Source organism: Nymphalis io, chromosome 10, assembly GCF_905147045.1.
Source record: "Nymphalis io chromosome 10, ilAglIoxx1.1, whole genome shotgun sequence".
Lineage (NCBI taxonomy): Eukaryota > Metazoa > Arthropoda > Insecta > Lepidoptera > Nymphalidae > Nymphalis > Nymphalis io.
Genome location: NC_065897.1, coordinates 8,921,861 through 8,934,149, shown reverse-complemented (window position 1 = coordinate 8,934,149; position 12,289 = coordinate 8,921,861). Strand labels below are relative to the sequence as shown.

The window sequence follows — 12,289 nt, the reverse complement described above, 5'->3', positions numbered from 1 at the left end:
CGTGTTGCGTAAAGGGTTAAATGGTTTCTAATAAGATTTTTTTTCCAAAACCAATGCTATTATTTATTTATTTAATCAAACCAATATAATGCAAACTTTCTGCGTTAAATTAAGATAAAGTAATAATATTCTAACATTTTAGACCAAATTTATTCACCAATCAAACTGAGTCGCGCGAGTGTAAAGGCGTATGACATTTTTGTTCTTCCCTTTGTTCTCTCGGTTGCGGAGTCCACTCGGGTTCGTTAGGGTTATGATGCTGCAAGTAATCAGCTAGCCACAGCAAGGGCTCGACCGGTCGCTCTTGCGCGAGTGCAGTAAGTGCGGGCGTGAGGGTCGACGATAAGTACTTTTGAATGTAATCCCCGATTTGCCACCGGCGAAGTAGCGGTCCAACTATCACTGATTGAAAAATATTTTTAAATTATTCCTTATTTTTTATTCGAAGATTTAACTTTAACAACATTATTTAAATTGATGAAAATTTTTAAGCCACAAAAAATATTATAATATTTTTCCTCATACAAGAAGTGACTGTTTGTTGAGTTTCCACAGATAAGATTTTGATAAAATTTTCAGATTATGCCATATTTGGGATTATAGTTCAATATATTAATGTTTTTGAAAAAATATGCTTTTAATGGGTGACAAGGTCGAAACGATACGCTTGTCATAGAATAATAAAACAAACAGATATGTTATCAATTTTAATAAAATTATAAATGGATAGGTACTTACTGCTAGGAAAGAAAAAATGTATTTCACGTAAAGCCTCTGCATGGTTCTCACTACCGTGCAGCGCATTGAAATAGTCCCCATACTTGGTGCGTCGACCGTAGCACGCGCGTAGACTGTCTGGCCAGTAGGCTTGGGCTTCAACCACTCTTAAAAATAATAAAAACAATGTTTATTCAAATATGAATATGTGTCAAAGCATGCGAGTGTAATAGCAACTCAAGTTATTTATAGAATTATTGATTATAAATATTAGACTTAAATGTATATAGTGAAAATTTTTGTATTTAATGCGGGGTGTATTGAACTAATCGCTGACGATAACGACATCATTAAACGAAATAACCATTTGCTAAGTCATATTTCAGATCCTATTTATGTGCGGATAATATTACTAATATTTCGATTCTAATAAACAACAGTTTTTTAGCTGATGTTAATCACATCAGGTAAAGTTAATGTGTAACTCAAATGTATTCAAATAATATAGTTTTTGTGATTGAAATTGATAATAAATTAAAAGTTATGATGACACCGATTATAGCGCACATTTAGGATAACAAAATATTATTGTATCGTTAATATAATTTACTCTTAGCACGTTTTCTCAAGTTTCCGCGTAGGAGTTTTATTACTATCGAAAATACTTTTGAAATACAGCAATGAAAATGATTACTCTACTAAGATTTAAGTAGTAATTAGTTCCAAATGTAGTCTAAACGACTAATGAGTAATTTTATGATAATTTAAACTTCTAACAAAATTATATCTAAAAATGCGTCAGTCGGCATTATCTTAATGTATTTTAGTCACAGTTCAGGTGATTGATCAAATACTGAAATTGCAATTCGTAAAAATGAAATAAACTGCTGATTTAACCAATCATAAGTATTACTAAGATGTAAAGATATTTATTAAAATGCAGATGAACAATATATTTTACATAGCGATAAAGCAATAACATATTTTATTATTTGAGTAGGTATCAATATTATGAGTATATATCGTACCTAGCTGGTCCCATCAATGTCCGCCATTTTTGTATACAATTTCTAGCGGCGAGTACGAGAGCGATGATCGGGCCACTGGACATGTGAGCGACGAGATGTGGGAAGTGGTGCCTGCCATAGTGGCCTTTATACAGCTCAGCGGCTTGCTCTGGAGTGAGACGGACTTCGCGCCGCTGAAAATAAGTTTTAACAGATGATTTTGACAGTCCTAAGCCATTTTGGTCACGGCAGCTGTTAAACAGAGATATATTACAATATACAATACGTGCACTCTCTAATCTCATACTCCTATTTGATGGCGATCTCCCACTAGAGGAGAAATATCATTTGCAGTATAGGCCAAATCTACCTTGAGACTTGGCAAGTGTAGCTCTACGTCATTTTATTGTCCCGACACTGGATTCGAACCCGGTGCCTTCAATCGTGCAAGATAGCCAAATAAAGCAATTTTTAACCTATTATTTCACTTAAAGTTCAAAGTTCATTCTTAACACGTTAATTTTCTGTGTAGTGTAAAGTATAATTCGATGTATATTTTAGTCTATTCTGCATAATGATGTCTTCAATATTAAGTAAATCAATATGTTTGATAAAAAAAATATTAAAATAACATTTATACATATTACACTTATAAATTTAATTTACCCAAAAAAATAAATGACAAAACTTAATTATTAAAGAAAAACTATGACACACGTCTCGTGTTATATTATCGTAACCTATATAACATACATACGAAATGTTATGACTCATTTAATAATGACGATAATATCATGTCCTTGGTTTTAAAAATTAACTATAGATCTGTTCAGATATGATATGACACGCATTTAATTAAAACCTGGTAAAACTAATTAGCAAATTCACAATACATACACATAGCAACAAACATATAGCATGTCTCGAAGACATATGTTTATTATAACGTTTTTAATATGTAAATATAATATGGCGTAAATATATATGTATCACTAGAAAATAAAACACTAATAGATCCAATACATTAATAAAAATCAAAATATACTTATCCACGAAGATTCATCCTGGCACGTTTCAATCGACTCTAATCGGCATTTTTAAGTCGTAATTTAAAAAACCAAATTGAATGTAAAGCTATCGAAGTGTTATTCTACCGAGAAGAACAAAAAGAAACTCAGCAGTTTCAACATAATAATTTAATAATTGGCAAATTCATTGGAGCTTTATTATGGAAACGTTATACTTAAATATACATCTTTTTATATAAATAAACGTTTGATAAAAAAAAACATCGAATCATACGCAGGTCTAGATTCAATGCTCGACAAGGCGACGACTCTTAAGTGCTCGACTTACTCTCCTTTGAAATATTAATTAAAAAAAATCTAATTTTTAACATGCAAAGTTGTCGTGGACAGACCCACTCGAAACGTCAATGGGAATATGTAATTAGTTTTTTTATGGTATCCATAGATAGCAGCAGTGACCGCCCCTAAGCTGGGGTGCTCAAGACCTTACGTAGCAACAGGGTTGCTAATTATAGTAAGTATACAATTTACAAATAAATATAAAACGCTAAAATTATTAATATATTATTATTATTTACTGGAAGATATAGTAAAATTTTGCTTAAAATATTAATGATTTTAGTGTACGAAACAAAATATAATTGTTATATCATAAGTTTCGTGATATAACGTAATATTTATATTATAATGATATTTATTATAAACAAATAATCAATTATTTACATCTTAGAAAGTAGTCAATATAATACAAAAACGCCAGACTATTATTTAAATTAAGCCATGCATGCCGTATTCATTTAATAAACATATTGCTTAGCTGACAATATATATTTAAAAAAAGGAAATCCGTTATAAGATAAACATTTGATTACAGAGCATATCACAAGTAATATATAAACTTATGAAATATAAATTAAGATGTTTTAATAAGAAGTAATTTTCACTAAAAATCTTTGCTTTGCATAACCCTATGCTAACAAGGGCTGGCTGTGTCGCGGAATAATGAACGCGCCCCTCGCTCTCAACTATGCTGATATATTTTGCATACCCCGCAACCCTCTCTCGCACGCGCCGCCGGCCACTACACGGACATCGTGCAACCCTTTGAGCTAAATCACGATCAATGGATTCTTCTAAATTTTTGAATAAACCTTGACATAATTGTAAAATATTTTAACAAAAAATATAAATAATACTAATAAAAAAAAGTAGTTCCGCCATTAAATCTGAATAAGAAACAATGCCTTAATTAAAAACAATTAACATATTGTATATAATTTAACTTTTGACTAAAAATTCAAACGTTTATATCGAAAAACTAAATTGAATTAAATCAACAAAAGATAAACAATATTTTTTATTGAATAGTTTTTTGTTACTTCAATTTGATTGAAACCTTATTCCGATGGTTAAAAAACGCATTTGATTTAACATTTCATCGACTACTAGGTACTCGTGTCAGCACGCTATAACTACATTTATAAACTAAAGCTGTAAAAAACATGATTGTGACTAAAATCAAACAAAAATTACTTTTATTAAAAAAATAAATGTTAATATGATGAGACAATAAATGGGTACTTCAGAAAAACAATTTGTCTTTTATGAGTCATTTAATAACATCGATAAAAAGTTAATTCTGTAGACAAACTCATGACCAATTCATTGCGCACGTCAATGAAAACGTCACTTGACCTACTTACTTAAAAAGAAAATAAACTTGATGTTAGACTACATCAATATGAAATAGCTTTATTTTAATATCTGATTATATAATTTATTCATTTATCATTAGATATTGTTATAGATTCTATCTAACAATAAAAATTAAATTGAATCCTCAAATCTTTATGTTGCAGATATTGATGATGAGTTCGTAGCCTGATAGTATGAACGTAGCGACATTTGAAGAAGAAACAGTCTAATGTACAGATCTATTGGTGGTGGGTGTGTCCCTCGTGGGTGATTTTCCACCGTAACAAGGTAAACACGCTTAGCTCGCTCCCGGTTATTATTACCAGATATTAATCGCTCGCCATCAACAGGTTATGGAAATAACCATATTCGAACATATAAAGCCTACGAATATGAATTAATGTCAAATAATATACATATTTAGTAATTAGAACAAATACATTCCAATTTTCTATTCAAGACATGTGTTGTTTTTATTAAGAAATAAAAAATAATCCCGGAGTGAATAAAACTGAAATAACTTTGTACCCGAAATAATAAGTTTGTTCAATGCATTTAGTTTATGATATTAATCAACTTTTACTAACAGCTAATATCATGAATCCATTATCACAAATATGGTTTTCAATGTCCTCCGCATTTTCATAGGCTTCTGGTTTTATAATAGCTAATGTCCTTTCTGAGTAGGTCTGGTATTCAGCTTCTGTATCTGATGAAACCGTTGACATATTACATTTAAATATTGCTTTGATCTTATGTCAAAGGAAATGTAGGAATTCAATAACGGAATTATTATTACAAAGATTTTTATATCAAAATAATATGTCATTTTTATGACAATTTGACAGTACGATTTTAAGTAAAAATACAAATATGTAAATACTTCTTTCTTTATTTATAAAGAATTTACTTTTTTTACCTAGACCCAATTAATATAATTGCTCAGTCTATACATTTCAAAAAGTACAAAAAAGCCTTTAAATCACAGTTAAAAAATCATAATTTCAATCCTTCAAACATAATGCATACTTTTCAAACGCTAAGGTCGTTACGACAAAGAGTTGCCGCACATCAAAACAATATTTCATCAACATTTTCTTTCCTTTTCAGTACAACATCAATATAAATTAAGACATCATAATCAATACGGACAATCGGCATTTGCAGACGGGAAAACTGGCACGCATTTTCCGGCGCGTCCGAGCCACCCCGAAGCGCGCGTGGGGGCGGGCGCGCGGGCGGGGGTCGTAGAGACGAGGGCGCGAGGGGGGCAGGGGGCAGGGGGCGCGCCGGGAGCGCAGGGCCCAGTGCCCCCCGAACGCAGCGGCGGCGCGACGCCTCCCCGAGATCCCGCGACATGCGTTGATGTCTCCCGCCACCCGACAACCACCGCCGTATACATGGACAACTCCTGCCTCCTCGACCTCCTCATCAGGTGCTTCGCGATGACCGAGCCCGAGGACCTAAACTTCACCGCGTTCACCGACCTCTGCCGCCTATGCTCGCTCAAGAGCGGGCCTCGCCTTCACATATTCGACAAGGAGTCGGAACAGCGGCAGATTCTATTCAAACTACGGACTTGTCTGCCGACTATGGTGAGCCTTAACAATTTCTATTCTACAAAGCATTTCAACTAACCTATTCATACTTCAGTAATGGTAGAGCTCGTTCGTAATAAATGTCATAGTAAACATGGTATAAGACGGAAGGTGCAGTGATGTAGAGACGTGTCGACTACCGTAGACTCGTAGGCGCAAGCGCGCTACGCGCTACGAACATCAACATGAATTTCAGTAACACTGAACACGATACCTGTTGAGCATTATTATAATAAATAATTATAAAAAATATTATGACCTAAGTTACAACGTATGTATCCGTAAACGTATGTAAATTTTAAATGTTTTGTTTATTACTTTATTAACTGTTTCATAAGAAAAACTATTTTCCTAGTAATAAAAGTTTTAGTGCAAATCGTTTCTTATATTAAAACATAATCAAACTCATTTATGTTTAATGATAAATTATTATAACATTAAAATATATTAATACGCTATCAATTATAAATATTGAACTACTTGATCCTTTAAAATTAATAAGTTTATATACCAAAATAAAGGAGGTCATGCCTGTACCGTCATCCTTCAAACTCTAAGGATAAAAGTATTGATTGCTCTAATACTTTCAAGCACAACTACGATGTATTTTATAACCATTGGTTTCATCTCGATATTTAGTTATTGGTATTTTAGAATCATAGTAAAAATACTGCTTGATGACGTAATCATTTTCTTAAGCTCCTGTTTACTGTCTTAATGTGTATTTGTGTTCAATAATAAATTAAATACAAACTAACATTTGCTAGAAGTCGTACTATTATAAATCAATTAAATATTGACAATTATATTCAAGCTAACAAGTAATATTATTGTAAAGCAAACAATCCCTTTACCTTAAATAGTGCTTCACATTCAACGTATGGCAAATATGATTTCCTTTCAAGAGCTCGGTCTTTGCCTAAGTAATGTAAATTGATCTTTATTAACCTTGACATAAGAACTTGAACATTTTTATTGGCCTTACATACAGCCTCGAGAGATTACACCCAACACGTGACGCAAGCATAATCCTCATATATCTTTGAACTATTGCCCCGTTTGTGAATGCTAAAGTGATTTTATTTTAGGGATTACTGTCATGTAATATTTGATACTTTAGTTAAATGGAATTCAATACAATAGCTAGTATTAGAATGCCTTAACTCACTACCTCTTTTCGATATGAATACTTTTAGTATTGGAATAAGTACTACATTGAACTTAAAATATAACTTATTAATGATATTCATACCTAACGACATATTTATATCTCTTTCTAATGTTTATGATGAAAAAGCATGGCAAACCTTACAGTCGTGTCAAATCAGTTTAGTTTGAATTATGCTATGGGTTTTATAGAATCTTTAAAAGCATATTCAGTTTTAGCTTTCTATATTTTTATGTGATAGACTCGTATCATTATATAACTTTTCCATTTCACATTTGAGATTACATTGTACTGGCTTATCTCTCTACAATAATCTCGATTTAAATTCAAAAGATAGTTTAATTTCAAATAAAATTGACAATAAAATCAATTTTTTATTGGATGTATCACGCTAACTTTTGATCCATAGTAAAAATATGTGTTTATTATAGATGGAGGGGAATTAAATTTATATTCTCTGAAAGGTACTGTGTTATTTCAAATAAAATTGACAATAAAATCAATTTTTTATTGGATGTATCACGCTAACTTTTGATCCATAGTAAAAATATGTGTTTATTATAGATGGAGGGGAATTAAATTTATATTCTCTGAAAGGTACTGTGTTATAGGTTATATTTGCACACAAAATATTCGTCGAAATAAAAAATGAAACAAAACAATCTAAGAAATACGGCTACAATTCCTGTAAGCTTTACTTCGTCCATTGTGTATTATCCCGCGGGAAATTTCGTTTTGTTACAAATAAAGTACTGAGCTCTTTGTTTTTACACTTGTTTCATATTTAAAGCATTTAATTTCAACACAATCACTATTCAAAGTTGTCATACTAGTATTATAATAAAGTGTTTAAAGTCACTATTCTTTATACTTTCAAGATAAATTAAAGAGCCTTAGTCTACATTACATATAGTATCAGTATATTGTGTCTGAGTGTATGTATTGCTTATTTTTGTTTTAATTGTGACTGCGTTCAGTTGAAAAAGTTACTGAATGAATATGTAATGCAAGTCAGCTTAAGATACTTGGATATCAAAACTTTTTATCCTTTCTTGGTAAATGAATATATTGGAATAAAAAACATTCTTAAAACTAATATGTATCTATATATTTAGCAGATTTCGAAAGACGACTTCCTGCCAAAGAAGATCTGCGAGCGGTGTGTGACGAGGTTAGAACAACTATATGAGTGGCGTCAGAGCTGTCTCAATACCGACTCGGTGCTGCGGAACTATGCGGAGTCTATGAGGATCGTCACTTCTACTATTAATTTTCAGGTCAGTCTGCAAAATCACACGCTCACACTTTTGTCTATAATCCGTTAATATTTACGAACCTTTTTTAAACGGTACTAAATAAAATCAGTATCGGATCTAAGATCTGAGCTACAATGTTGTTTTAAGAACATTGTATCTTAATGAGAATTCAATAGTTTCTCTTATTATAACCAGATAGGATTAAATTTGTTAACTTATTGTTGATTAATGATATCACTTATTCTTTCTTAATATTTCCTCCGCTTGTGGAAGCGCTGGTTCATTTTTCGACCAAAAGCAGAATCGCGATTCGATTGGAAATTGCTTTGAGGACTCTTGCAATCACTTAACGCGGACATGATTTAATAATAAAGACCAAAATCACAATACAGTTTATTATAACAGGAACGCTTGAATGGTCATTTTTCTGTGTCAATGTCAATTGACATTCTTTTTAACACTTCAAGGGAAAAAATATTAGCATTTTTTTTCATGCCACGGGTGAATCCGCGTTGGTTAGTAATAATAATGTAATGTATGTTTGTAGGGTGAACAAAAATTATAAGCAAATATTGATAATGCTTATCTATGATCAATCGATATCAACAAATGTGTAACGCGGTACAGTGTAAGTATAATATCACATTATGATTAGGTATTATCAATAGATTGCTTAATATTAAAAAAGTATAAATATCAGAAAAGTGTGTCACAAATTAGCACCTACTTGACTCGATTCAACATTACATATCGTGTAATATTTACCACGTAGCGTACGTACGTTCTGTCTTAAATAGTATAAAATCAACGTTCATATGTCTTGCTGAGCTGAAAATCGCAATCGAAACAAAAAAATAATTAACTACTTTCGAATTAACTAATTAATTTCACAAGAATCATATAAGCTCGTCAAATATAATTACTAATGGCAATATAAGTTGGGTGGCTATCATATTTGTTATTTTACACTTCTTGATAGTTCATTTTTGCTATTATTATATATTCTATGATATATAATTTAAAATAGTTTGGCAGTGGTCATCGCCTGCTATAGACATTGACACTGCAGTCTGTAACAAATATTAACTATTCCTTACTTCACCAATGCGTCACCATTCTAAGATGATATGTCCCTTGTGCCTGCAGTTTTACTAGCTCACTCACTCTTCATCATCACAATACTAAGGACTGCCTTGTTGGTCTAGTGGCTTGAAGTAAGGCCGCAGACCCGATCCTGCGTTCAATTCCCAAGTCGGGCCAGTAAAAATTTATTGGGTTTTTCTGTCAGAAAATTCTCAGAAGCAGCCCGGAGTCTGGAAGTCGGAAGTGTGTACACTCCCGTGCCTCGGAAAGCACGTAAAGCCATTGGTCCTGCCCCTGAACTCTTTCGGTCGTGCCGGATTGCCGTCCCATCGGGTTATGAGAGTAAGGGAATAGAGAGTGCAACTGTGTTTGCGCACACACTTGTGCACGATAATATCTCCTGTGTAGTTGGCTAATCTTTCTTGAGATTGGCCGCCGTGGCCGAAATCGGTCTGGAAGACGTTATTATTATTACTCAGAGGGGCAAACCGAAACACTTTGTCTTTAATAAAATATTTTATTTTATCCTATTCGTGAATAAAGTTAATTTGTCTGTTGATTATATTTTAATTATTTTGAAATCGGTCTGGAAGTAATTATTATTACTAAGTATTGCTGCTTGCTAGTAGAATATGTGATGAGTGAGTTATACCTACTTAGGCTAACCTTGTGCAAAGCCCACAACCACAACAACCAATTTTTATTTTTTATTTTAAATCTTTCACTGCCAATTTTTTTTTACTTGCTGTCACCAGCAGTGACTATAAAAACCTTTCCTGAATTTAAGTGTAGTAGAATATGTAATGCCTTAATTTATTAACAAAGGAAGCGAACGAATATTAAGTTATCTTTCACTGGAATGAATCTCTGAAGATAAAGTCTATTCCATTATTCATACCTTCTGAGATTATTTCGATCCCACGTAAAGTTCTCTCGTGAGATCGTTATGGTAATGGGAATATATTGATAATATTTATTTACACAATATAGCATTATCGATTGCTTAGTTGGTTATTAAATAAATAATTCATATCAATACTTAGTGCAGTTGAATCAATGCAATTCGAAACAATTATTTATCGACTTATTAAATGTAAGTTGATGAAATAAAATAAATGTTAAAAATAAAATTCTGTAAGATCGTTATAATTTATCATTAAAAGCCATAATGCTTGTTGTGTGTCGGCACGCGCCAGGCGATGCACGTCGCGGCATGGTCGCGGCGAGCGCCCCTCTATCGATCCAGAGCGCCCGGCTCATATCGACCCAACACCCACTCACCCCTGCACACCCAAAATTCAACCTTATCCACAAGTAATAAACTCCAAAATACATCATAAGAATTATCCAAAACTCTGACAAACGATTTCGAACTCAATAAAAACGTATCACGAATCCTTATCGAATATCGCCATTTTGTCTTACAAGACGATGAATTATCCACTCTAATGTTATAGTCATAAGGTTGTCATCAAAGCACAAAGTCACTTGGTTATTTGAACTGAATAATGAATACGCATGTCCGGTAACTCTTTGTTTTCGGATACCAATGTCTCTAGCATCTATATTTAATCTGTACCTACAAACCACAATCTTTCAACTTTCGCTTCAACCAATAAATATCTATGTTATTTTATTCTTTAATTGACATTAAAAATAAACATAATAAAAATAAATTATGTAAAGACCTTGAATGTAACACAGCAATGCAAGGGTTGTGCTGTACACGCATAGGAAGCAAGGTCGAAGGCTGGCAGTCACCCTGCTCGGGGGACTGTTAACCCTGACCTAGCGGGGTGAAGGATATTCCTACTACGGCCTCCCGCCTCCCAGTGGGGACTGCACTACCCCTGAACATCACTGACGCTCCAACCTTCCCCACTAATGTGATGGATGATCAAAATAGGCTCACCCTACACAACCTGCTTGGATAGACAGCTTCACTGAGCATAAGACGTCCGAATTTTTACTAGTATTAATTTATATAATTATATTAATTTGAACATTTAAACTATATATATTATATAAAAATATTTTTATATGTATAAATGGTGTTAAATGATCTAATTACTAACTTCAAACGCTTAGTTATCTCTATATAGGTCAATAATGAAATCATTGCTATTAGAAGAAGCGTACATATTTTTTCAATTTAATTTAAAAAAAATAGCCTATGACAATCAAGACAACCTTCATATCTGTGCCAAGAATAACAGGATAAATGTTGTTTAACAAATTTTCAGTAATTGGAAATCGAACTAATGCTATCAACACGGAACCGAAATATATGAAATGTTAGTAATAACATTTTTGTAATATATTAAGGAATGATATTTTCTACAAATCATCAGATAAAATTTTGAAATATTAAGTCGACAATAACCCTTACAAAGCCTCCTGAAGGAACCCCCTTGTAAGGAATGAGAGGGTCGTTGTAAGGAATGAATCTCTACGGGTCTTACCCTTGAATTTTTATTAACATGCATACAGCCGCTGCTTGCCCTTGTTGCTATGGTTACATTCTACCTAGACAAAAACAAACAACATGCATGAGTTTAACCTTCCTAGTTTTTAGAGTTTAATCGAATACGTTTCGATAATAAATACACTTGCTATGTCACGTAATTCATATCTTCATGTGTCATATGCTTATCATTTATTATAAATATTTTATTTATTTTTGGACGTACCGTTATTTTAAAGATAAAATGAATCCCTAAATTCCAAATATATATAT

General features: G+C 32.6%; 1 protein-coding gene across 1 annotated transcript; it reads right to left on the bottom strand.

Moving 5' to 3' along the window:
- Positions 1 to 92: 92 nt before the first annotated feature.
- LOC126771172 (nucleoside diphosphate kinase homolog 5-like) lies at positions 93 to 5,248 on the bottom strand. Its single transcript, XM_050490929.1, has 4 exons — positions 5,035 to 5,248; positions 1,746 to 1,918; positions 739 to 884; positions 93 to 402 (listed from the first exon to the last, which is right to left on the bottom strand). Exons 1-4 carry the CDS (start codon positions 5,173 to 5,175, stop codon positions 161 to 163), a joined length of 702 nt encoding a protein of 233 aa, XP_050346886.1. The 5' UTR covers positions 5,176 to 5,248; the 3' UTR covers positions 93 to 160.
- Positions 5,249 to 12,289: the final 7,041 nt, after the last annotated feature.

What these genes read in the sequence shown, in the direction of transcription:
- LOC126771172 (XM_050490929.1), bottom strand. Translation starts at nt 5,175, where the DNA reads ATGTCAACGGTTTCATCAGATACAGAAGCTGAATACCAGACCTACTCA. An exon ending in ATGGATTCATGATATTAGCT is followed by an intron (nt 1,919 to 5,034) that starts GTTAGTAAAAGT and finishes ACTTATTTTCAG; the next exon opens with CGGCGCGAAGTCCGTCTCAC. An exon ending in ACATTGATGGGACCAGCTAG is followed by an intron (nt 885 to 1,745) that starts GTACGATATATA and finishes ATTATTTTTAAG; the next exon opens with AGTGGTTGAAGCCCAAGCCT.